We start from the raw sequence: 26574 nt of genomic DNA on the forward strand, positions 1-26574 counted from the left end.
ATATAGCCGACCCCACTTAGTGGGAAAAGGCTTTGTTGTTGTTGTTGTAGATGAAATTTGAAAGGTCTGGATCACTTAATCCGGTGATCTTGGTGGAATAGATCCGGAGAGGATCACAAAATTTCGGGGTGTTCTTGGTTGGAAAATCTAGTCATTAGTTGCACCAGTCGTAGCCGCCACACAATTTTCGCACAATAGAACACAGAGTCAATTGTTAAGCCTAAGAGAGACAGATCATAGATGAAAGACCCTATGTTGATCACACATTTCACAATCAATTTCTATAGGCCCATCATTGATCTCAAGATAGCATATCCAAATGTGATGGAATGGAGGAGCTCCAGGCTTTGGTAACTTTGATTCACAAGAGGACATAGCAAATCCAAGCGACCACAGGTTGCCTCCGTTCAAGGTCCATGAAGAACCACGATATCAACAAGAGGCAATCATATCCAAACCCAAGAAGCACGAGATCATCAATTTTACTACTTTTGTTATAAAGCTTACCCGAAAAGAGAAAAACAACTTGCTTGCATGTGGAACTGATAAACATCAACATTCGGATTACCCTCGTGCGCACGTGAGTGATCGACATTCGACACTATCAGAATTCAAACCCCTATGAGAAAGAAAGCTGGTGCTGCTGCAAGTTAGCTTTAGCTGAGTTTGGGCTTAAACGTTGGTCTGGGCTACATAGAGTTTAGTTTCATCCCCAGTCTGCCAGGGCTTCCTGGTAGTGCATTTTTTAGGCCTCAAGGCTCAAGTGCCCATTTACAAAAACAAATTATTACAGACTAGTCAAATACTGATTAATGAGAATTCTAATATCCAAATCTCTCTCATATGCATCCAATTATGTAACTTGTCATTGCCAACAAAGAAGCAGCAGCAGCTATAATATTGAGGCACAATTAAACGTGAAGGCCATCTGCATGCATGCGACCTATTTGACCATTCACCAAATGAACCTCAATGAATGGCCACAACCTCTATGACTTTGTGACTTTGCAACTACCATATAGGATTTTCACTCATCACCGAACGCACTCTTGCAATGATCAGTCGATTACACGGCTGTCCCAATGCTAACTGAGGTCTTTAACGAAACAAACATGCTTCGTTGCTAAAAGAATGAGCTGCTGAAAAACCAATCATAAATGAATATGTGATTGAATAATAAAATGGAAAACTATGATTAGACATTTTTCTGTTTGTGGTTAATGAGCTGCTGAAAAACCAATCATAAATGAATATGTGATTGAATAATAAAATGGAAAACTATGATTAGACATTTTTCTGTTTGTGGTTGCTTTTCAGCAACATTTGTTGCTCTTTTTTCAACAGAGAAGCATGGTTCTTTACGAAAATACAAAAAAATTCTTCTTAATTTAGTACCTATACATACATACATACATACATACATATATATATATATATATATATATATTAATAATCTCATGTAATTATAAAACTTTTCAATTCATTCTATCAATCATCTTCACAAGATTACGAATTTGAGGCACATCATATTAAATTAATTTAGAGAATAAATCTTTGTTTTTTTTTTCCTTTCATTTGTTGAGAACACGATGAAAGAGAAATCTTTTATGATATATATAACATAAGTGTATGAAAAACATATGAGGCCTGATTCAAATTGAGGCCTAAATTACATGCCTTATTCGTCTTGCCTTTGGTCCGACTCTAGTCGGTCATAATGTGTATTGACGATTTTTAACTATTAATGCATGTAAGTTTTGCATACATCAACTAACAACTATTAAATTTCACTTATATGCGCGTGAGAATCTATCCTCTTTGAATTGTTTGTGGAATGTACCTCGGCTTAATATTGATGTCTTGTCGGGGTACCCACATATACCAAGCTACAAAAAATGGAGGAGGATTCTTTCTTCTCCTAATCTCTCTCCCATTTCTTCCCCTCCTATTTGAATTGTTACAGTTTAGCTATTTCAACATCTTATATTGATATTTTTATAGAGACAATAAGACAAAAAACAATATGTGAGAGGAGGGAAGGAAAGGGAGTGAGAATATGAGGGGAAAGAATCCTCCTCCACAAAAAATTGTGAAGCAAATTCTAAGAAGCATGCACCACACAGAGTTTTAGCAGCCTAGCTGGCTCATCTAGCTATACCTATCATAACTCTACCACTCATTGAAATAGTACTAATTTCATGTCGCAGAGAATAATTTCAGTCCACAAGACAATAAGCCTCAATGTAATGATCACTAGTTATTCAACCAAGACAAAATCCTAAAACCAACTTTAAGTTGATCCACATTTTAGGTTTATCAGGGTTTCCCTCCTGGGCATATGGTTTGTGCGCATGAGATGTGCATGGCCTGGTTAAACTTGATATCTAGACCTCGCATTTTTATAACTTGAAATCAGCGGCTATGATGCGTTTTTGAAAGACACAGAGAACCCTTAATTGAAGATACGAGCTTTGAGGATCGCCAAGTTCGAGCTCAGTGAGTGCGCAGAGATGACGGTGGGGTCGCGAGGATTGGAGTAGAGAATAGTGAGACCTCACCAGACCAATTGGTGGCGAAGTCCTTTGCAAATCGAACCATACCTGGTGGGAATATAGGGTTGGAGGAGGTATATGAGGAAAGAAAAGGAAGAACATGAATATAGGGTTCTCTTAGTTGCGTTTTCAGTGGTTCCTCGAGAAGACAATGGAGATGGAGGAGGTAGGGTTTTCAGGTGGTCTTAGTGGCTCTGCAAATTATTCTCTTCAAACTAAATCAGGAGCGTTGGTTTAATTACTAAGGGTAATGCTAGGGATACTAAATTTGAAGACAAAATTTACAAACTAAATGATATGTCATCAATAGGAATGAGTACGTTTATCAACGCTTAAGTCATAATTCAATCATTAACTTATGTCATTTAGTTTACAAAAGTTTTGTCTACAAATTTAGTCTCACTAGCATTACTCCCAAAGGCCAGATTTAGCTTTAACCGGGTCATGCACGTCTCATTCACACAAAACCATATGCGTATCGGAGAATTTCTCATAGGTTGGTAAACCCAAATTTGGGCCAACTTCATTTTTCAAGATAGTGCAGCCTAAGTTGATCTGAAAGTGCCCATAATACAATCCCTTATGCCAAACTTTGTAGCCTAATTTAGCTTCCCAGATTTGAATGCTGATTTGGTTAAGTTTCATTAACAAGGAATTAGCTTAGTTAAGTTTGGAAAATGGACCTCCTCCTATTGTGATAAGATATTCACATCGGAGTTGGCGATCATTGTTTCTCCTTTTGTGCCTGAGTTCAAATCTTCTTCGTTGTAGTTATATGAGTTTAGTGTAAAACATCACTTATATATATATATTCATATGTAAATATGGATAGCATGAATTTTGTGGATGAGAAGTTGTGGATTTGAAGATGAAAAAACGATAAAAAGAAAATCAATGTAGATCACATTAAATTGATTTTTCAAACATCCTATGAGAGAGTCATCAGACAGCAAGAATCTAGAAAATTATAAATGATCGATAGAAGACATTAATTTATAGAAATAATGCATTGTTGGTTCAACGGTTCACATCCATCCATATGAGTTTTCAGTTCATTGAACACTCAATAATTTGCTTATGTGGGCTTCACCGGGATCAATCAGAAAAGAATGGCTATCCCCTTGTGTACGAGGGGTTCTGGTTTTAGGGTTGGATCCAACTGGTGGTCTTCATAAATATATGGGTCATTCAAATATCATTGTCATATTTTTGTTTTCCATATAAGTTATGATTAGGTTTTAAACTTCCAATGAAAATCCAAAATTTAAATAATTTATCGGTTTTAAACACCAAAATACTTTGTTATATAATTAAGGGATGGCAATTCCAGTTAATGTAACCATGCAGACTACACCATCCTTCGACTCCTCTTCGAATTACAAAAATAAGATCATGCATTGCCAGCATGCATAAGAAAGAAACTAGTGAGGTGGGTGGGGGTGGGACTGGATATAGGAAGGAAGAAAACAAAAAACACAGGAGCTCCATTATTGACGTGGTTCGGGGTTCCACCAATAAAAATTAAGATAGCTTGGAAGGATATTCTGGGTATTCCATTTCCATGCACGCTGATAGTGATGGGGAGGGAGGCTACCTTCACTGGTTAAAGGTTTCCTTAGAAACGACGACGCAATCGAATCGAGTCAAGGCCGTCTGATTCAGTTTCCAGACACCATCAATTATTTTAATATTTTCCTCTCCTTTTTTTCTTTTTAATTTTTCAAATGGCAGAATTCTCCTTCCATTTATTTATTTTTTACTTTTATAAAAATAATTGAAAATAAGAAGGAACTCTTCTTTATAAAATTCATATGCAAAGCTCCTTTTTATCGTCGATGTCGTATCCATGCTTTCATCACGCTTTATTATGTGGTGAATTTTCGTGTAGAAGAAGAACGTTGTTTGATTCTGAAAGATATGTTATTCATCTCACATTGAGGTATATATTTATATGATTTACAAACATAATCCCATAATTACATGACTAATTACAACTAATCAAGACTATACTAGGAAACCCAAGATTACAAGTAATTACACAAAAGTCAACACAAAAACACGTTGACAACATAAATTGAATGACGTGGAGCACGTATGATCTTTGAGCTTTTCACGTGAGTCAACTTATTGTGGTACAATAAAATTGTTGTTCCACCATAACTATTGACAACATGATGTTGAACTCCTTACAAATTTTCACCAATATAAAATTCATACTCTCGACATGAAAGTTTGAACACTCAACCTAACTCCTACCCATCATCCTACACTTACTAATCACTAGGCTAACCTCAACATTGTCACCTTCCCTAATTCTTTCCACTTTGTTTTGTTTATCGTTATGGTGATAAACAAATAATTCGTTTTCACCACACTTGGACAAATTAATAACAAGGGAAAAGTTTAAATTACCCACATCAAATGCAACCTCTTCGTCTTAGTCGATGCACACTTTAGGATAGCGATGTGCATCTGTTTTTGTCTACAATTCATTGTCTTCTATTACGGTGACCTTGGAGATAAAGAAGGAAAATATGTCTGTTTTTGGCTACAATTCATTGTCTTCTATTACGCTGGTTTTGGCTACAATTCATTATCTTCTATTACGGTTATCTAATAATAAAAAAAATATTACGGTTACCTTGGAGATAAAGAAGGAAAATACTTTTTGTAAGTTATGTAAAATTTGTGAGCAGTCTATCCCATGCATGTAGGGATGTGCATTGGGTTTTGGGAAAACGCTACTTCCATGAGCCTTTTTTAACTGAACAAGTTTAGGCAACTCTTATTTTGGTGAACAAGTAATGTTAGGTGGATCAAATTTTTAGATTAAATTTGCAAACTAAATGATACGTCACCAATACGATTTAAGTATGTTAATCAATAACTAAATGATAATCCAATTATCAAGAACTACATCATTTAATTTAAAATGTTGGTCTACCTAAACTATGCAACCGGAGTAAAAATGTATAAATACAATATCTTGATTTATTTTGTGAAAAATGTATAAATACTATATTTTGTTTAGACAAAAACAACATCTTCGTGCCAACTTTTTGGATCATGTTATATAATTAAAACATGTTAGATAAGCTTAAAGGTAGGGAAATACCCAAATACAGGACGTTTTCTTAATTTTGGGACAGAAATAGGACAAACGGTCATGCACAAGCTATGCATATCATGCATAAAACTGAAATTATTAAAATACCCACATATAAATAATAAAAATCATCAGTCCATTGCATCACTTTTCTCATTTGGAAGAGAGAGATGTAGAGCTCTGTGAGCTATGGGTATTTGGGTTGAACTCATATCTCTGAACTTAGATTTTGAAGAGAGGGAAGTCCAAAGAGAGGTGAGAAGAGTGAGCTGGGTTTTGGGTTAACCTCATACCTCTGATTTCGATCAAAGGGATGCAAGAGAGAGGTGAGAAGAATGAGCTAGGTTTTGTATCATATTTTCCGTTTTGGCTTGAAAGTTCCATTTTTTCCGGTGACTGAAACTTCGATAGGCATAATAAGGTAGGATCCAAATTTCTACATCAATGATTTATGTAACATGGGTTGTGGAATAAACTTTACTTTTTGACATGCTACAAAATTGGGATGAAACAATTTCTGATTCAAGTGTTCAAATGCAGAAATTTGCGAATTTTTTTCCGTAATGTGCATGTGGTGTGCATGACTACAACTTAATACGAGAAGCGGGAATGTCTACTAGTTATGATTTATGTATGTTGGACCCGGAATTTAACGACTATGACCACAATCTAGTTGGCCTCGGCGAAAAATAAAATTAAGAAAAAGCTTAGAGGAAGTTAAGGGTCATGCATGTCCATGAAATAACAACAATGAGTATCATGTTTTCTACGTGCACGGTTAAGTGGTGGTTGATATACGTAATAAGACTTTTCAAACTCACTGTAACCTTATATACTTAACAATTATGTTTTAATCGTATTCACTATACCAATAGGTTGCCGTTAAAGTTTTTTTATTAATGCAAAAAACAGCTCATTGCTCGATCTCCAATTCTGTGCATATCATGTGCATGTACTATACATATGATGTGCATATAGTGTATATGATGGTGACATCACATGTGATGATGTCATTTTTCTAATTCGAATAGAGAGCTGTGAGCTTTGGGTTTTTGGGTTGGCTCAGATTTGTGAGCATATCATGTGCATGTATACATATGGTGAACATATCCTGAAATATTCATCCAACAAAGCATCAATTTTTACCAATTTTTGGTAAACACCATCACAACATTCAAACAAGGTAGGGTAGGGAATCCCATGATATGGAAGAGGGAGAAAATGATAAAATTTTGTTTCACTATTACTTCATACAACTTCTAGGTTTATTTGCCCCCTTCCCCAAATATGAAAAAGCTCACTTCTTTAATTCCACTAATCTGCAAATATTGGAAGGAAGAGAGCAAACAACAAATGGGTTTTCTTATTTTTGGTCAACAACAAATAGGTTTTCTTGTTTTGGTGGTGTTGACCCCTCATGCTCAAGATGTTTGTGGAGAGAGAAAGAGTGGGCTTTGTTCCTAGCAGACACCGTGAGTGCAGCAGCAGTTAATGACTGAGCTTTGTACCCACCCTCGATGCGAGTCCAGTGGTTGTGGTTTCGAGCCTCGATTGTTTGTCGTGTTGCTAGAAAATGGCTGGAAAACTCGCAGCCTTCTTGAGTTTCGATCCCGACGATTGAGGATGAGATTCATGACAAGGCTAGGTGTTTTGAACACGTGAGGATGAGAAGAAATTGGTGGTGACTTCACTTTGGATGGTGTTGGTCATGACGACTGTGCACCGTGTGGGCACAGTGAGAACATGAAAGAGAGTGCATGAGGGAGAAAGTGAGAGAAGAGAGAGGGATGGAGAGAGAAAGAGTAGAGAGAGAGGGAAGGAGAGAGAGTAGAGAGAGAGAGAGAGAAATCAGAAAATGGGAGGAAATAACCCATTTATATACGAGGGAAATTAAGTCATTTTAAGGTGTAGGAAAAATCCTATTTTTATCCGATTGCTGTTCATGATGTGTGCATGGTAGGTGCATATTAAAAAAAAAAAAAATCCTATTTCTGTTCCAAGATTAAGAAAATGTTATATTTCTAGATATTTCCCTTAAAGTTATTAGAATATGAGCATCCATGTTAAACTAATTGATAGAAGGGGAGACAACTCCATTATTATTTCAACTATTAAACATAACTTTCCTTCTTCGGTGTATGATTTATACTCTTAAAATAATTTACCTAAACACACGCCCTAGCTTTTATTATAAGTCGTGAAATTTAATTTAACATATTAGGTATATGTGAACAATATATTAAACTATTGTGTGCACTGGTTGTCACATCCCGGCTCGGGGCAGACCACTTCCTACGCCCTCACGGTTTTGTTTCTGGGAACTCATGAGCAACTTCCCAATGGGTCACCCATCATAGGAGTGCTTTGGCCACCTTCTCGCTTAACTTCGGAGTTCCGACGGAACCCGAAGCCAGTGAGCTCTCAAAAGGCCTCGTGCTAGGTATGAATGAGAATATACATTTAAGGATCACTCCCCTAGGCAATGTGGGATGTTACAATCCACCCCCTTAGGGGCCCGACGTCCTTGTCGGCACACTTCCGACCAGGGATTGGCTCTGATACCATTTGTCACATCCCGGCTCGGGGCGGACCACTTCCCAGGCCCGCTCCACCACCGTAGCACGATATTGTCCTCTTTTGGCCCCGACCACGCCCTCACGGTTTTGTTTCTGGGAACTCATGAGCAACTTCCCAATGGGTCACCCATTATGGGAGTACTCTGGCCACCTTCTCGCTTAACTTTGGAGTTCTGACGGAACCCGAAGCCAGTGAGCTCCCAAAAGGCCTCGTGCTAGGTATGGATGAGAATATACATTTAAGGATCACTCCCCTGGGCGATGTGGGATTGATTCCTTATTTCACCTGTTATATTGATGCATCTTTATTATGTTTTGATGCATAGCATGGCATATTTTCTCAAAAAGTGTTAAAGACTTGTGATTTGAGTTTTGAGATTATATATGGTTATTTATATACTATTTTCTGGGAAAGTATACAGGTTTTACAGCGAGGGGTTAGAAATGTTTTAAATGAAATGTTTTCGAAAAACTTTGTTTTACTGACCCACTCAACTTTGTTTTGCGCCCCTCCAGGTTCAAGATAGCAGAGCTTTGGGTGGCCACGAGTAATCCAACGATGTTCTGACAGAATTCACAAAAGTAGGATTCCCCCTCGGGTGTTATATCTTAGTAATGGTATCTTTAAAGCTTCCGAACTGTGTAAATGGTTACGTCACTCTCACGTGACGGCTAGCATGCCCTCCTTCAGGACGGGGTGTGTCACTGGTGGATCCATGTAGGGACCCTTCGGAAGCCCGAAGAAACACTTGTGATCGACCTTCGAGACCCTCCAACAATTTGGGCAGGTGCAGTGGAGAGGCTTGTTGCCTCCATGGATGTGCAGGCAGCAGTGCTTATAACAAAGAAAAATAAGAGGTTTTTAATTTTTTTTTATAAAAGACCTAGCCAAAACGACTTCATTTTTCAGCCTAGTCATTATAAAAAATTTAAAAACTAAAATATCTCTGTTTTCTCTACAAAGCCCAAGAGTCCCGGTCTTTTCCAATATCCCCAAATTATATTTAAGAACCCCCAGCCCCAATCATCGCAACCTTCCAACTTTAAACCCAAGTTACCCTATTCCCCACCACCATTTGCCGTTCTACCGCCTTTAGCTGCCAAATTTAATTTCTTCCAAATTCATATAAGTTTTTTAATTCTAGACTTTAGTCCCAACTCCCAATTAATAAGATATATGTTACATTAGCAAATTTTATCTTTGTAGAATCACTAATTGCGTTATGTTGTTGATGAGAATTTGTTGATTTTATTACCCTTGAGATTAATCTTGATTTATTAAATGAACCAAATTCAATAGAAAATAGTGATATAGAACCAAATTAGTCTAATATATTGTTTTTTATTTTTAACTTTTATGTTGAGACCCCCCAATTTTGAAAACCTAGATCTGTCACTGATTGTGTGGAACTACTGTAGGAAGCTGCTAGGCAAATTAAGTCGGTGGAACATGACAAATTAGAAAGAATCCAGATATGAGATTTCAAAAATAGAAGAAACTGTTGTATGAAGATGCGCAAGTAAATTGACATGAGCAAATTTTTTGTAGATTTTTAGTGTTCATCGGCTGTAGCTACACAACCTACAACAACCCCTTACGTTTGTCCCCACAAAGCATAGAGCTTTATTAATATTTAATAAATCACAATATTTAACCTCATTAAGATGCAGGCTTTTCCTTGACATATTATCATTTTTTAATAAGCCGGAAGGAGAATATCTCATTCCGAATAGTAAACACCTCCATTGTCTTTGGAACAATTCCTTACCAATTAATCATACATGCAATGAAAAGAAATCATTCAAATAGTATATTCTCAAGAAGGCTACTTAGCTCATTTACTTATTTATCTATAACTTACAATTTGACACATGAAAAAATAATTCGTTAAAACTGATAAAATTCTAAACGAATACAAAATTGCGATTTATTTGTAAGAAGAGAGATTGTGAAGATGGAAAAAATAATTCGTTAAAACGGATAAAATTCTAAACGAATACCAAATTGCGATTTATTTGTAAGAAGAGAGATTGTGAAGATGTAAAAGCTAAAGAGTTCCACAGAAAAAATGAGAAATTTTGCAAGGACTTATAAGTAAGTTGGGCTATTTCCCAAATTGTCTATTAGCTTTACGATGGAATCCAACTTTCTTCATGGTAAGAGTAGGTTGGTCAACTGTGAAGCCCAAAGGCCACTCCACCTTGCCCATTTTGTATTGTCCATATGCATAGTTTGAAAATTCTCCACACGTAAGGAGGTGTTTGAGGATGTGAAGGTTAAAGAGTCATATGTCGGTTAAAGAAGAAACCTTATAAGGGCTTATAAGTAAACTGAGCTGCTCCTCATATATTGTCAATTGATTTTATGATGTAACCGTAATTTTTTTATTTTTTGGAGACAATAATTAGGTAGAGGGATCTAAATATTTTTCTATTATTCTCAAGCCATGTAACTTTATGCTGTTGGTGCTATAAATAGGGGTTCAAGAAAGCCATATTGTCATGCACCCAAATAACCCAATAATATTTTTAGTCAACTCCGCTCCCCTCCTAGCTAGCACCCTCAGTTCATCCTCTCTCTCTCTCTTACAATCTACCAAAAATGCAAAACAAGGCAACTGTTGAAGCTCTCTACAAGGCGTTGGCACAGAGCCAAACAGACACAGTGGGAAAGCTTCTAGCCAGTGACCTAGAATGGTGGTTCCATGGCCCCCCAAAGAGCCAGCATATGATGCGCGTGCTCACGGGGGATTCCAGCCACACTGACTTCAGGTTCGAGCCCAGAAGCATCACAGAGATTGGTGGTGGTGTGATCATTGCTGAGGGATGGGAAGGGGCAAAGGCCTACTGGGTCCACGTGTGGACCCTCAAAGATGGGTTGATCACTCAGTTCAGGGAGTATTTTAACACGTGGCTGACTGTAAAGGATCTGAAGCCGGAGGGATGGGAGAGCTTCACTGTGTGGCAGAGCATGCCGAGGGACCTGTTCCACCGCTCCTTGCCAACCCTATTGCTTGCTATTTAGAATTTTAATTAGAGTCTTTGATGTTGTGAATTAGCAATAAAAAATATGGGTTTTGAGAAAAATAAAGGGTACTTGTGGTTTGTAGATTTGAGTTTGAACAAGGCATGATTTGGATGTGTTGAGAAAATTGAAGTGATGTAGTAAAATGGAACTACTAATAAAGATGTTTCCAAAACACAACTTTCGTTCTTGATTAATGAAAACATCTTTGGTAAAATGTTTTTCCAATCATTCGTTATTCATAAATTCAAAATTTTACTTCTGAATATAATATGAATGCCCTCGATAAAGTTATAAAGTGATATTTGTAATGAGAATTTCACATGAGAAGATACGTCTATTGGCCAAAAGGCGTGACTATAGGAAAATGGGTGTTAGTCAGAGTGAAGATATACACCACTTCAGTATGTGAACTAGATACAATTAATGTACAAGGAGGTAAACCCTTGGATAGATGGTTACACCCTATAAAGGTTATATCCATGCAACAAGAGTTACACATGTTGAATGGTAACCTTCAGTTGTCTATAAATAGGTTTGTAGTCATAACATTTATTTTCTCCCAACAAAATAATACAACCGAAATTCTAAGATGTTATCCCATGTTAATTTCTTCAAATTGGGACCATTTATTTAATTGTTTGATGAATTGTTGATGTCTTAGTTTGTACGATCCTTTTAATGATAGGAGTGTCCTGCACTATAGGTTGGTGTAGAACTTATTTATGGAGCTTTAATTGGGGGATTTTGTGAGTAGTCACCAAAATCATACCGACTCCTGTTGATAAATTACAAACAGTGATTTAAACATTCTCAGTTTAGTTTTTGTTGTGCGAAAGCACACCAACTGGTCACACACACATGAGTCGGTATTGCCAATATTCTCCTTACTTTAGCCACCCGAGAGTAACGGATAAGAAGTTTTACTAAAAAACCTCGACAAGTGTGTAATACCATTCCTTATAAAGCATAAATGGCTCTCCTCCTTAGCCGATGTGCGGCTCTAATCTAAGCCACCAAATTCCAACAGTTTTCAGTACCTCTTTACTTGATAAAATAAGAAAAGGGATTTCGCCACTCCTAATTTAGCTTTCGGTACCTTCGGTTCTCCTCTACTAAAATAAGGGTAGTGATTTTGCTACTCCCAATTTAGCTTTTGGTACCTTTGGTTCTCCTTTGTTAGAATAGGAGTAGCGATTTCGGTACTCCCAGTAGCTTTCAGTATCTTCAGTTCACCTCCGATATAATAAGAGTAGCGATTTTGGCACTCCAAGTCCTTGTTTACTGCACTCCAAATTGCGTATTTTATAATTTTTCTACACAAAAATAGTGCCAGAGGGTATGATGGAACTGAAGAAAATAAAGATGCAGTATAATTTCATATTTCATTGCAACACACTACAGGTAAAGATGATTGAAGACATGAGGCACTGATTAAAACCAGAGGATATGATGGAACTGAAGAAGCATATACGAAGATACAAAATTTATGTATGTTTATCAAAATCACATAGCAGTGCCAGCACTCTTCTGAGAGCTTCATCAGTAGTTCATTCCTTTTCACGTCTTCGGTTCGATTTTTTCTTCTCTCTGTATTCTGGATGGAACAGGGGGTTCCATGGGGAGCTGTCTGTCTACATTAGGGTAATCTTTTTCAACTCTGCTTGAAGGTAGATAATTTGAGCCAGATCTATATTGAGTTTTTCCGCTTTCACGCCGCAAAGGGACTAGTGAGGGATTTTCGTGCTCAGACATTTGCTTCCTGCACAAGTTATCTTCCATTATGCTGTAGAAATTCGCAGTTCGAACTTCCTGAGCTAGTGAGCACCAGCAGCAGAAAAGCCATTGTGCACAGTCTGTTACTGCAGGCTTTCCACAGCATAAGTTATTCGCCGGCAAGTTGAACCTCTTCCTCATTTGGATTCTCCAGAAGCCACCGTACAGCAAGCCAAACATACAAAGGACAATGCCGGATAAAGTCATGGCTTCTCTTGCAACGTTGTTGTCAATATGGAAGGCAGCTAAACTGAGGATCCAAAATGGGGCTGTGCAGAAGAGGAGAAATGTTGCAATGTGAACATACATGTTGCCAAATCCAAGCCTTTTGGCGTTCCATCCAAAAACACAAAAGGTGCAGAAAAAAGAGAGATAAGATATGGCAATATCTTCCCGAAAATCAAATAAACCCCCTCTCCATTGAGGTGCAAATTCAGCAATCCCTTGCTCATTCCTAGATGCAAATGAAAATTTCCTCGTTTGATTTGTGAGAATATGATCCTGCGATTCGCTATCAACTTCGTACTCCTTTCCAAGGGGGCTGACAATGCAGTACACACCTGCGATTGCAGGAGCAGCAATTGCAACTGAAAGGCAGATACCGACACCAATAGCCGGTCGCTCAGATCTTTTGTATCTCAAGTTAAGCGTACACAAGGCATACTGAGCAAAGCAATTCAGATGGAGGAACGCAACAACAACCAGAATGTGCATCCGTTCATGGGGCTTGTAAGTTCCGTTCTTACAGTATATTTTTCTGAGAAATGTGACATCTTTCGGCTTCCATCTTAAGAGAAGTACAAGGTGGTGGATCCTTTTTGGGTGATGGTAAAGACTCATGAGAGTGAAGAGAGCATTGATGATTTGATTGTTAATCTCAAACCACTCATTTCTCTGAGACTGCGCCGGTAGGACATGGTTTAACATTCCTGTCATCACAAGAAAAAGGATTGCTCCGGAGACAGCAACACAACTTATCCACAAAAGGAGTGCCATATTCAGAGGGTTCTTGATCCACTTTTTGCATATTTTCCTCATGGACTCCCAATCGATCTTCTGAGAAAGAATCCCATTGAAACGTTTTCGAAAACCTTGGCTATTTGAAGAAGGTGCGGTACTTGAGATCTCGTCTCTTGTGCGATTTTTGTCACTAAGTAAGCCGTCCCTTTTGTGATGTCGAAAAACAAAGAACATTTTTGTCATCAGCCTTGTAGCCATCTTAGTGGTACTCCAATCTCAAGTGAACCAACAGAACCCCGATCTACAGACTCTACACCAGCATGCTCATTCGTCGTAACTGCAATTTAGAATGCTAAAACCAAACTGTACCTCGATCGGCATCTTTTACATGTTCATGGAATCACGATCAATACCCTAAAAATAACACCAGATGGTCAATGCCAGAGTCCCAAAAATCATACGACAACTCATGGGTGCACATTCGACATTTCAGATTGTAACCCCATCTCTGAAAACCAAAGATACAGGTCATAAAAATTACACGAAAAGCAAGCAAATCATGGAAACTTGACCATCCCAAGAAGCTGATGAAAAATTCGAACAAACAATGGACAAAACTTTAAAAAGAAGATTACAAACTATCATTCATGGCGAAAGAAAATCGCTACGACTTCTACTACTACAGTTGAAGCTGCGGTGAAAACCAACAATTGAAATCCAGAAAAAGAGAGAATTTTTACCTATCAATTCAATGGATCTTGCTGTGGCTACTGATGATCAGAGAGGAACAGTGGAGCACATACAGACGCAGTGCATACGTTGATGTTCAAATTTGTTGTCTGTCTTCTGTCATCAGTCTTTACCAAGTCCTTCACAAGCTCCGGTTTTTCAACTAGTGACATATGCCGTCCGGTTTTTCAACTAGTGACATTTATCTGTCAGGGATCAGAAAAATATCTGCACCTCACAGACAAAGCAAAAAGTGAAAGAAAAGTTGCAAAAGGTTACGTTGCAATATTGTTTTCTTTTCTTTTGAAAAAAAGAGAGATTGAATTTCAATTCGAAAGTTTACGCCCGCGCACCTGTCCGGCGGTCCGCATAATGTTTGGCGGGACCCCCAGACAATAAGTAAACGACGTTATTGGAGTTGTTTTAGGAGTTGGTTTACCCGAAATACCTTCGGCTAATGCTATAGATATTAAATTTGTAAATGAAGTTTTTAAAATTAAAAGATATGAAAGTTGATGATTAGTTTATTACTTAAAAGTTGATAAATATGCTTATTGTTATTAGTGACCTATCATTTAATTTGCAAATTTAGTCTCCCTAGCATTATCCAATGCGTTCACAATCGTATGACGTTTTGTTCACGAGTAATGCTTGGAAGACCAAATTTTTTAAATCAAATTTGCAAACTAAATGATGTGGTTGCAGATGATTGGATTATTAATTAAGTATTAGTTAACGTGCTTGTTTCTTATTGGTGACACATCATTTGATTTAAAAAATTTAGTCTCCCTAATATTACTTTTTTTATCACTAATACATTATTATGTACAAGTTATTTTAGATTTTACTCTAGGCTTGATGTCACTTTGAGGGTAAAGGGTAGAGATTTTCTTCGGATCCCTTCCATTCAGATCCTTCAATTTTCTGCGTTCTCCGATGGATGTTGGCTTAGGTTGCCGACCCACCGTGCCCACACCCACACCGTCATCTTTCGGCTTCCGGTTGCCCAAAACTCCAAGCCTCTCAGATAGAGAGCGAGTGAGAAATGAAAAAAAATTAAAAAAAACTAATTAATACCTAGCCGTTTGATTTTCGATTGAACGAACATGATTGAACATGATTGAAAAATTTGAAGGATCCGAATGGAAGGATCCTCGGAGGATCCGAATAGAAGAATCCGGAGAAGATCCTATTACATCACGTGAAAGTCTACTTTTTCAAATCCAAATCTTAGTGGTTGGCAACTCAAGTGGCACGTGTCAACCCACCAAGGGATCAGATCATAGAACAGATGCGGTGATGACATCTTAAAATTAGGGTGTGATTAGATTCAAAACGAAAGTAGAACCCTAAGATGAATGCAAATATAGCCTGAAAAATTCATTAACAATCCAAACGAGAAGTTCGGGAAACAAAAGCTCAATTATAATAGCAAGATTAGCAATCTGATTGTAATCACAGTACCTTATCCATCAAAATAAATAAAGAACACGAGAAAAGATATGAAAACGTCATAAAATTTGTATTTTGTAAAAGAAAAAAACATCACAAAAGGCATCATCTAAAATTACTTTGCCCCAGATTAGTGAAATTCTGATGCTTCTTCATTGATCAAGCTTTTGCTTTAATTAAGTTCGTTTTAGGTAAATTACAAACATGGATATATATTGACTGAACAAATACATATGCTGCTTTGGATAAGTTCACAAGTTGAGACCTGAGAGGGGTACCCTCCAACCCAAACAAAAGGAGTTTATCAAGACGAAAACAATGGAGAGATATCGACAAAGATTTATTTTGAAGTATATATGGTCCTCTCTGATGCCAAATCGAGCAGTGTACGGAAAAACTCGTGAGGGTACATCGGTGGTTCCTCCGCTAGTGCCTGAAAATTGAAATGGACCAGAAAGAAGTCTACCTAGTTAGAACTTCCTACTTCTTCAGTACATGAGCTCACTCTAAAATAGTAGTTCATTTGATCATCCTCTTTTCAACGCGTTTTAAACTTCCTCAATAAGTTTGGAAGACCAATTCTTTTATTACAGATAAAGAGTGTTTTATTCGAACAATTCTGTGTTTCCTTCCTCTCATGCAATGCAAAACCAAAAAAGTCTGATTTAAATTCCGTAGCAGGTTCAAGAGAATATTATTGATGCAAAGTAACCCTCGAAAGAATTTTTTTCAGTAGAAATAGAATACCTGGTGAATCAAGACCGTGGAAGGCGTCATTCCAGGCACTGTGTTGACCTCTATCATCAAGACCTTTGGAGAGAAATTAACAACAGATGAAAATGAGTTAGCAAATAATGTGCGCACAATTTTTTGACTCCAAACTTGATCAGTTAGGCAGAGAAAAAACATCATACCTCTCCACTGTCCACGTTGACAAATGCATCTATTCGTGAAAACCCTTCTAATTCAAGAGTGTTTGCAATTATTTCGATATGTTTTTTACATTTCTGCAACGCCTCGTTGCTGATTTAAGAGGGGAGAAAGAAATCAGAACAACGATTCGAACAATCAAAAGCACAAAATGGAAAATATCTTTTTAAGTCAAACACGAGAGAGGGACGAAACACAATAATCAATCTAGTGTGGAAATTGAATTTTAAATGAAATCAGTCACTTTAGAATAACGTCTGAGAATGACACTGAAACATCTAACATATGAGAAAAGGTTTTACTGCCCGTGTATGGAACTTTTCTACAACAGTTTCTACCCTTCTTTGACTCAAATAACAGAATGCAGAAAAACAAAGAACGAAGAGCACCACTAACAATAATGACTAGAGAATCCTCTATATATATTATTGTGTAAAACATAAATTACAACATACTCAATAAAAGGAACCCTCATTTCCTGAAAATAAAGGTTCTGGACAAACCTAATAATGGATGATGGAGGTGGAGTCAGATTGATGCCAGTCCCACCTGCCAAATGCAAGTGACTTATCATTAATGACATGTTAGCAGGAAACTATCAAGGGACAGAGAAAACAATGAACAAAATATTACCTTGGAATTTCTCCTCGAGCGTCAAAATGTCACCACTCTCCCTGACAGTGATGCTAGGAGTTAGTGAGCGCATTGATCCTTGTTTCCCAACAACTCCAACAGTTATTTCAACCCATCTACTCTCTCCGCTCCACAAGATCTGATGCCCCTTTTCATTTCTAGATTTTGATGATAAGATTATATTATCGGTCTCGATAAAAGGCTCGAAGATTAAGAGCTCTGGAGGGGGGTTTGGCATCTCAATAGTTCCATGTGCCTACATGAAAAACCAAGATCAAACTTGAAGGTGGTATATAATTTCTGTAAAATGGCTATATAAAATTACACAAGCAATACGTGTGTGTGTGTGTGTGTGTGTTATCCATAAATCGTATCTCACCAATTAACATTACCTACTGATCGTCGATAAAGACGTTAACTTTCAGGACAATAAACACTTAGTGAAGAAGAGTGGCAAGGCTTGTGAATAATCAGAGGAAGCCAGAGAACGGAAAGACTGTTGAATTAACATGGGTCTCAATCACTTAAAGGCAGTCAAGCAAAATATTGTACTGCCTAAGGAACATGCTACACTCGACTTTCTCATGGTTACTGAGAATACTTGCAGCTAACGTGGAGCAATGTTTTGAATGAAAAGAGTTGAGTGGTGGTTGTGGAGTAACAACACTATTACATATCATACGGTAAAAAATAATATAAACGAACAGTCGTAACGACTATACTGAAATGAAACTTCAGAAAGAGATAGAGGCCACTCTGAGAAAATCTACAAATAAACCCTTTTATACCTTAGAAAAACTATTAGGAGGAATCCGGTGAAGACAGTCTTCCAATGCTTTTACATACACCGAAAGGTCTTCAGCACAGCTGCATGCACAAACAAATTTGACTGAAAGAGTACATCATAACTCCATTGCAGACAAAGCAATTACGGGATTGAGTGCATAAAGAGCTTACGAGTCTAACGATTCAGTACCATTGAACAGAAGATGAAAATAAGGAAAAAGTAAAACAAGATAAACCTACCATAACCTTGCAACCCCCGTTGAGCATCCATCTCTTGCAGGTTTAACACATAATGTTGCACAGTGAAGCTTTGACGTCAATTCATGCCATACATTTGGTATTGATGAACTAATGAGATCTTCTTTTCTCCTCAAATCTTTGTTGATAGTAAGAACTCCCAAATCCGACAGCTGTTCATTATAAAAGATCAGAATGCTTTGTTAGGCAGCAAGATACATGGGTCATATAAAGCACCAAAAATATCAACAAAGTCCAATTCATCTTCTTGGACATTTAATTATGAATTAATTAGCATACATGATTAAGAGCAAGCGATGTTGCAAGTTTGTCCATACAAATCTTTGAAGACATCACTCCAGGACCTTCAATTAAAAATTAAAAGGATGGTTAACAATGAAAACAAGACAACAAGGTCCTCCTAAACTGAGTGTGGATTAGAATAAACCTGTATGTGGAATCCCTTCAGCCTCTAACAATGACTGAAGTGTGCCATCTTCACCAATGCCTCCATGCACTATAAATAACAGTAGATAAGCTCATAAGTACTTTCAAACTTTGATTTCTGAATCTTCTGATCTCTAAGCACAGTTACATAGAGCCTGGTCACACTATTCGGAGAGAATTAAAAAAAATATCACTCTACCACTAGCAGATAATGGGTGACAAAGAAAACCTGAAAGAAAAACTGTAGCGTGAACTTCCTTGGCTAGCTTGATCCACTGTTCAACCGAGAATTTTACAGGCAGTTCATCAATGATATCAAATCCAGTAAACCAAGAATGTTTCTTCAAGCCTTCCATAAGATCATGAACAACTCTGTTCCTTAAGTGAGATGTCAATGCAACTCGGTCTGGTTCAATTGCCTCTACACATGCATCAAGAACTTCCTCTACAGTGTGTCTCAGCACAAGAGAATAACTGTTCACATAGAAACCTAATTAAATGCCATGAAGGAGTATTTAGGGGAAGAGGGCCCTACAATATGCTTTTGTTAAAAACTTAGTGAAATATAAATCATAAGCAGCAATGAAGCTTCACTTCATTCCAAATATTTTAAAGCATCAATGCTCTTTTGGACTGCATTGTTAGATATATTGATTTCCAGGTCTTCAATTGCAGATCACTTCAAGGGGCAAACAAGACAATATCTCAAATGTTCCACAGCACATTTTATTTCTGGTTATAGGAACCTTGTACTTCGAACAAATGAGTAAAACTTCAAGAAGAGAATGGAAAGGCCACATAAAATAATTTATATGACCACTAACAAAAGAAAGATGATATTTCCCCGTCTGTAAGAGAGAGAGAGAGAGAGAGAAACTTACGGTAAAGACCAAACTGTTCTGGAACTCACATCAACTTCGTTTTTGTCAATTGTGGGGGCAAGCAAACATGGAATCACTTCAAGCTGTAGCCAACAAGATTATCAATCTCAGACAAAAACATAATATCATCTACTTGATTAATTAAAGAATATATTCAATGACAATACACTTATCTACAGAGTGAATTAATTCTCAATCCTTGATTAAGTACTGAAGATAGTAGGATCTGCTGAAATTTTTCAAACACAGAATCAAAGCTTTAATGAAATCTTCCTCTTCTAAATGAAAATGAATTCAGAGTTTGAATGAGTGTAAATGCTAGTTAACTCATGCTTATACATTCACCAGCTTCATATATTTCAAAATAGTATTTCTTTCCAAATCCCCACCCATACTTCTATCCATTGTCTTGAAAGTTTAACCAGTGTCCCCATTCTAAACCTTTCACACCCCAAACATTAGCATATGTAAACCATTTAGCATTGGTAAACTAAAAATCCAACAGTATGAATAGGATACTTACATCGTCAAAAGCTTGCAAATTGAGCCAAACATTTGTTCCGCTGATAAGAGATACTTGCCTCTCTGAAGAGTCTCCTCCAAAAATAACAAAAACTTTACGAGTGTCGTTGCAAACCGGTTCATTACGCAGTGACGTTTGTGATCTTCTAGAAACATGATCTGATGCACTACAAAATGGTGCAAGATTCGGATAACGCATGCAAGCCCGACGAATTATGCTCCTGAGAATATTTGAATGAGAAAGTCCAACCTGAATCCAGAAGTGGGGTGTTCGGGCAAGGTCGTATCACCAAAAGTATTATTGTAACAAGTACTGAAAAACATTCTTAAAGAAATGTTTAAACTTTTCATAACAAATGGTATTGTAGTAATTAATGTACAATACTAAGATGCTAAACAAGACAATCAAAATCAAAGCACCTTCGAGGCTTGCTGAAATAAAAAGCTGGTCTGTTCCATCCCACTAATCTGATGAATCAAAAAAAGACAGTATCAAAATCTAAGAAGAATCAACACTACAATGCATATCATTGAGATTATAAGACAACCCTCATACCAGATTAATGTCAGTATACAATATTGTACCCATCTCAGTCTTTCCGAATTTGCTATCTGATGATGATGGTACATGAATAGAATTAGGGAGAAACCATCCATCAATTCGAGCAAAGTCACGAAGACCAAGCTTTCTGAATAACTGAGATGCTCCTTCTCGAATACTTTCAATGACATCAATAGGAAACCGAGGTGGAGTATGATAAGCAACCTGTTTGGCAATCCATAGACTAAAAATCAGAAAGATGACACAAGAGAGATGCATTAAACATCACACTTGGAGTCAGATAATAAACATTGCATATGAACTATGAACTAACATTCTAACACAGATTGTGTAAGTCTGTAAGTCTACCTGTTGTGTTGGAAGATATTTCCTCCGGTAGTTGAAAATTGCATCCTCATCAACATTGTCATGGAACTGAAGTTCTACCTGGCCATTTTAAAGACTATTATTAATCCAAATACTCCTGGTACGGTAGTACCTATTACATATGTAGTATACCTTCATCTTCTCTACGCGGTGAGGATGATAAGTTGATATTAATTCCAATATGATGAAATGAAGCAAATGCAGTCATGGAGCATTCATACCTCGCTTGGGAGTAATACAACAGGATGGGAATCTAAACCAGAGCCCACATCAAGAACAATTGCTGTAAACTCGCTCCCACCTTCAAGAAATATTTCTACAAGGACTTTGGAGTCAATTCCCTATATACATAAAAGAGCACAAAATTCATTAGAAATGATTTTTACTAAACCCATGTTCTTACAAAACTAATATCAAGATATTGCAACTTCCTTTTTCAGAAAAACTCATATTCATATCAACATGGTCCAAATTCATGTATGCTAGTTAAATTTTTTTTGAAACATTTACAAGAGTTCAAAAAGGGCACGAAAGAAACAACGAAAACTACCTCTGTAATAATTGCATTAGCCTTGCTATAAGTATCAGCCAGACCATATGCAACTGTAACACCAATGCTTGATCCTGCTCGTGCTGGTTTTACCTGAAACAAAATAATAAACATGTTACATCTCGTAATCTGACCAAATAAAAGTATCGCACTCTGGGTTTGTTTACATTACAACACTAGATATGTGTCTTACCACAACTTTCCCTGACTCAACATCCAGTTGATTTCTTGCAAACCATTTTGACAGTTCAGATTCATCTGCTTCACTTCCCTACAGATCATTAAAGTCAGAGAAACTGAATTTTTGGAAATGTCATACATAGTTACATAAAGGGGAGTGCTATCCACACACCCCTCTCAATTTTATCGAATGAATTGAAGAAGATCATTGACCAAAAATTAACAAGGGTGTATGAATAGCACTTCCCTTACATAAATTATCGTACACATGCTAACTTTTAACTAATACAAATTGGGATAGTACCTGTACTAAGCAACTTGGTACTGTTATGAATCCTTGTTTGCTGAGCTCCAATGAAGCATTGTACTGAGATAACTCAAAAATCACACAGTTATTATCATCTTCTTTCTTTCTTTATCCCTTATACATGTATTAAAACAAAAATTATTGTAGATACGTTATCTCATACTTTGTCGAATGCTTGGCAACATTCAATTGATCCCGTGCCCACAAATGGAACGTTATACTTTTCCAGAAGCTCCTGAAACATCATATGTTGAATATTACAAACGAATAAATAGAAAATCAATCCAGAATTGTGTGTGTGTCCCCGTCTAGAAAACTTGCAATGGAAGTAAAGCTTGTACATCAGTATACCTGAATGCCACCATCTTCACCAAATTGACCATGTATGACTGGGAACACTATGTCCACAGAGGCAGCTAGATATTCCGCGAACTCGGGCAAAGACTGGAAACCCTGGGCAAGGCTACAGAGAAACATTTAGACAGATCAACATACAAGGACACCAAATTCCAAAATTAAAGATACAAAAACTCACCTTTCGAGTTTAAAATCGAAGTCCGCAGGAGTGTTTGAGTACATCTATATGAATGTGCAAAATTAACAAACTTTAGAAGAAAAAGGTTACGAAATTTCGAATTAATTAATTAATTTTTACATAAACAAACCTGAGCAGGGGATATTGCAAACGCATTAAGGCCAGCGTCAACGTAATAGCAACTCACATGTATATCACCTCCCTGTTTCAAATTCAAAGAAAAATGTTTCTCACTCTCTACTTCCACTATTTTCTCGGCATCCAAACAGAACCTAAAGAAAATCTAATAACTCTAGTAGTGAAGAAACTCTTACCTGAATGTGATCAAGAACTGATCGAGCCGAGTTGAGAGAAATCCCACGCTCCGCCGAGGGACCTCCGCAAACGACGCCAACTCTAAGAACCCTACATTTCTCCTTCTCTTTCACCTCCCCTTCCGTCTCAATAACTCGACCTTCCACCGCCTCCGCGGTGGCGCGTGTGACTCCGACCCCGCGCCACCGCGTCGTCGAAGCACAACTTCTCCTCAACCGCAAGGAATTGAAGTTCGGGGAGTACAGCACCGAGTTCCGAACGCCGTCGCTTTGCTCGGCGCGAGCTGAAACGAGGCCGGAACCAAATGCGATCGTCGCCATGGGAAATGATCGGCCAGTCGGAAGCGGTAGCGAGTGAGTGGGAGCGAGGAATTGAAAGCATGGTTCGATTTTCTTGCAATTTATTTTCGAATTTTTTAGATTTAAAATTGGTATCGGACGGCTGCAACAGCCAAATTTTGGAGGGAGTACGTCCTGCTCATTGGCCGTTGGTGTTGTCTTTTGTCTTTGTAAATAAAAAAAAGGGTAAATTACATAGTAGCCCCTCAGGTTTGAGGTCTATTACAACCCCATACAACATCTTTAAAACATTTCACTTTCATACCTCAAGTACTATTTTATTTCAAAATAATACAACCGTTAGATTTTCCATCCATTGATCCGTTAAGCGCTGACGTGGCTGCCACATTTGTGCCACGTGGCAAAAAAATTATTTTTTTTATTTTTTAAAAAATACCTAAATCTTCTAAATAAAAATTTATAAAAAAAATATAAAAAAAAACCTAAACCTAAACCCAGTTCGTCTCCCCCCCTTCCATCTTCTCCTCCTCCCCCATCTTCATCTTCCCCATCTTCATCTTCTTCCCCGTGCAACCCAGAAAACAAAAAAAAAAAAACCCTTTGCAACCCAGAAAAAAAAAAAAAAAAAAAAACCCCTCTACAACCCAGAAAAAAAAAAATACCCATCAGTTCGTCGTCCCCCTCCTCCTCCCATCTCTTCTTCCCCCGACTCCCCTACCTGCAACCACCATACCTTGAAGCCTTTCCTCTGGAATTGAATGTTCACCAAATGAGGCTGCACACCGTCGGATCTGCAAACCAAGAACAAACAAACAAAATTAAAATTCAAAGATTTCAATATTTTGAGGGATTAAAGTAGGGAAAGGGGAATTGGAGCAAAGACTGCCAGTAGGTGTCGAGATTGTCGTCACGGAGAGACAGACGCCATTGCCGGCCTTGCAGGAGCTGACGCTCCAGGCAGCCTTCTTGCCCATTTCTCTGAGATCGTCGTCGACTACCAGTAGCTGGTTCCCTCCCATCAGTTTCGCATCCTCTTCTCCCTCCGATGACTCCGTCGCCATTGCCTCCTCTTCTATGATTGATTCTTTGAACAGGAATTAGAAGAAAAAGAACCCTAATTTGATCGAGTTCCTAAAACCCAAAAAAAGCCTGCGGACGGGTCATGCGGGGAGGGTGTGGGTATGCTGCGGGAGGGGAGGAAAAGGTTTCTGGGTGGGGGGGAGCTGCTGGGAAGGGCTCGGGGGGAAGGTCTGGGAAGGGTGGGGAAGGGAGGTGCTGTGGTGCGGGTGCGGGGGCGTGGGGGGTAGGGAAAGGAAGTGAGTTTGCTGGGTTGCGCGTTTCTGCATTTGTTTTGGGCTTTTTTTTTTTTTTTTTAATAGAAGATTTAGGTTTTAAAAAAAATAAAAAAATAATTTTTTTTTGCCACGTGGCACAAATGTGGCAGCCACGTCAGCGCTTAACGGATCAATGGATGGAAAATTTAACGGTTGTATTATTTTGAAATAAAATAGTACTTGAGGTATGAAAGTGAAATGTTTTAAAGATGTTGTATGGGATTGTAATAGACCTCAAACCTGAGGGGCTACTATGTAATTTACCCTTAAAAAAGAATTAAAAAAAACGTTTAATGTGGTATCTAATTTTGTTTTAGATGACGGTTTTTTGGATTAATTTATAGAAACTAATTAAAAGGGTTTATCCTAATAAAATATTAAGCATAAACACAATAACAATCTAATAATAAGGACAAATCGTACCTACCGGATCCTTTTGGCCCAACTTCCATGATATCGTAATTACGTTTTTGCCCTTGAATTGAAAGGTTTGGTCCGTTAGCTTGAGGAAATATATTGAAAGATAAAACAAGTACAATGGAGTAGCCATTCGAACGACGATTCTTTCTGAATTCTTTTTGTGAGGATTTCAAGAATTCTCTAATCACATTCGTTTATTGTAAATCTTTTTATTTAAAATTAAATATAAACAATATCTGACGCAAATTGACCGTACAATGTACGATAAACGGATGTGATTGGATTCGGAGAGGATCCTCATTCTTCTCAGATCACCAATAAACGGAGAACAAGAGAGTTCATCACTTGAAATTACCAGAACTAAGGAGGGAAGATGATACAATAAATATTTGTGAGCTTGGGAATGGTGGCGGTTTGAAATTGGAGCTACGAGCTTTGCTCTGAACTTTTTCGAGCTGTTTTTTTTTTTTTTTTTTTTTTTTTGAATTGAAAATTGAATTTGATATGCGAAGATACATATCGCAACTTCAATTATTCTTCAATTTTTGATTCTTTGCTCAGTTCTGTAATTGTTTGATTTTAATTTTTAATAATGTTCAAATTATCATTCAGTTCGAAACGATCCTTGTACAATTTTATGAGTTTTGTTACATTTATCATATATTTATATTAGCATTTTACAATCTCTTTAATAGAGATAGGGTCCACAAGCACATATGAGTCCATCTCTATTAGAGAGATAGTACAAATATATAGTAAAAGTTGCATATTTGTAAGTTTGGTTAATTTGATTGCTGGATTTTTAAAATCTGGTGTTTGGAGCTCCTCGATCATCCATGTTAATTTATGAAAAAAGGTAATTATTTGATTCTTCTCTTTTTTATTTATTTTTTATTTTTTATATTCTGATTTATGCTTTGGATCTTGTTATAGATCTTCAATTCGATTTGATGATATTATTTTTTATATTTTCTTTTTATATTTTTGTTCTTTTTCCGATTGTTTTCTTGTATTCGATCGTGAAGAAACAGTGAATGTGTATTAACAATCATTTTTTTTATTAGTTTGATTGAGTGTTTTGTTATGTTTTTTTT

At 37.3% G+C, this 26574-nt stretch overlaps 3 protein-coding genes across 6 annotated transcripts; 1 reads left to right on the forward strand and 2 right to left on the reverse strand.

The window, feature by feature from the left end:
• The first annotated feature begins 10727 nt into the window (after positions 1-10727).
• Positions 10728-11476, forward strand: LOC126593740 (wound-induced protein 1-like). Its single transcript, XM_050259856.1, has one exon. The coding sequence runs from the start codon at positions 10837-10839 to the stop codon at positions 11257-11259; it is 423 nt and encodes a 140-aa protein (XP_050115813.1). The 5' UTR covers positions 10728-10836; the 3' UTR covers positions 11260-11476.
• A 1149-nt stretch (positions 11477-12625) lies between these two features.
• LOC126593739 (uncharacterized) lies at positions 12626-15006 on the reverse strand. 2 transcript variants are annotated; one of them, XM_050259854.1, is made up of 2 exons: positions 14736-15006; positions 12626-14409 (listed from the first exon to the last, which is right to left on the reverse strand). In XM_050259854.1, exon 2 carries the CDS (start codon positions 14251-14253, stop codon positions 12820-12822), a length of 1434 nt encoding a protein of 477 aa, XP_050115811.1. In that variant the 5' UTR covers positions 14254-14409; positions 14736-15006; the 3' UTR covers positions 12626-12819. The 2 variants fall into 2 exon arrangements, with proteins under 2 accessions (XP_050115811.1, XP_050115812.1); XM_050259855.1 differs by having other exon boundaries at positions 12626-14503.
• Positions 15007-16306: 1300 nt separating this feature from the next.
• Positions 16307-24188, reverse strand: LOC126593372 (uncharacterized). 3 transcript variants are annotated; one of them, XM_050259417.1, is made up of 24 exons: positions 23427-24175; positions 23243-23314; positions 23113-23156; positions 22929-23040; positions 22741-22812; positions 22575-22637; positions 22284-22361; positions 22091-22183; positions 21762-21881; positions 21523-21600; positions 21169-21378; positions 21033-21080; positions 20614-20862; positions 20091-20173; positions 19439-19683; positions 19211-19279; positions 19063-19127; positions 18766-18935; positions 18528-18606; positions 17740-17995; positions 17610-17655; positions 17091-17199; positions 16924-16986; positions 16307-16609 (listed from the first exon to the last, which is right to left on the reverse strand). In XM_050259417.1, the coding sequence occupies exons 1-24, from the start codon at positions 23745-23747 to the stop codon at positions 16517-16519; spliced, it is 2838 nt and encodes a 945-aa protein (XP_050115374.1). In that variant the 5' UTR covers positions 23748-24175; the 3' UTR covers positions 16307-16516. The 3 variants fall into 3 exon arrangements, 2 of the variants coding, with proteins under 2 accessions (XP_050115374.1, XP_050115375.1); XR_007612930.1 differs by lacking the exons at positions 16307-16609; positions 16924-16986; positions 17091-17199; positions 17610-17655 and having other exon boundaries at positions 17926-17995; positions 18528-18628; positions 23427-24182; XM_050259418.1 differs by lacking the exons at positions 16307-16609; positions 16924-16986; positions 17091-17199; ... (6 more) ...; positions 19439-19683; positions 20091-20173 and adding an exon at positions 20180-20319 and having other exon boundaries at positions 23427-24188.
• Between the last annotated feature and the right edge of the window lie 2386 nt (positions 24189-26574).

Source organism: Malus sylvestris, chromosome 12, assembly GCF_916048215.2.
Source record: "Malus sylvestris chromosome 12, drMalSylv7.2, whole genome shotgun sequence".
Classification (NCBI taxonomy): Eukaryota; Viridiplantae; Streptophyta; class Magnoliopsida; order Rosales; family Rosaceae; genus Malus; species Malus sylvestris.

Bases quoted from the DNA above. Each gene is read 5' to 3' on its own strand.
- LOC126593739 (XM_050259854.1), bottom strand. From the start codon at position 14,253: ATGGCTACAAGGCTGATGACAAAAATGTTCTTTGTTTTTCGACATCAC.
- LOC126593372 (XM_050259417.1), bottom strand. From the start codon at position 23,747: ATGGCGACGATCGCATTTGGTTCCGGCCTCGTTTCAGCTCGCGCCGAG. The intron at 23,315-23,426 runs GTAAGAGTTTCT...AATTTGAAACAG, and splicing joins CAGTTCTTGATCACATTCAG to GGAGGTGATATACATGTGAG. The intron at 16,987-17,090 runs GTATGATGTTTT...TTCTCTCCAAAG, and splicing joins TCAACGTGGACAGTGGAGAG to GTCTTGATGATAGAGGTCAA.
- LOC126593740 (XM_050259856.1), top strand. From the start codon at position 10,837: ATGCAAAACAAGGCAACTGTTGAAGCTCTCTACAAGGCGTTGGCACAG.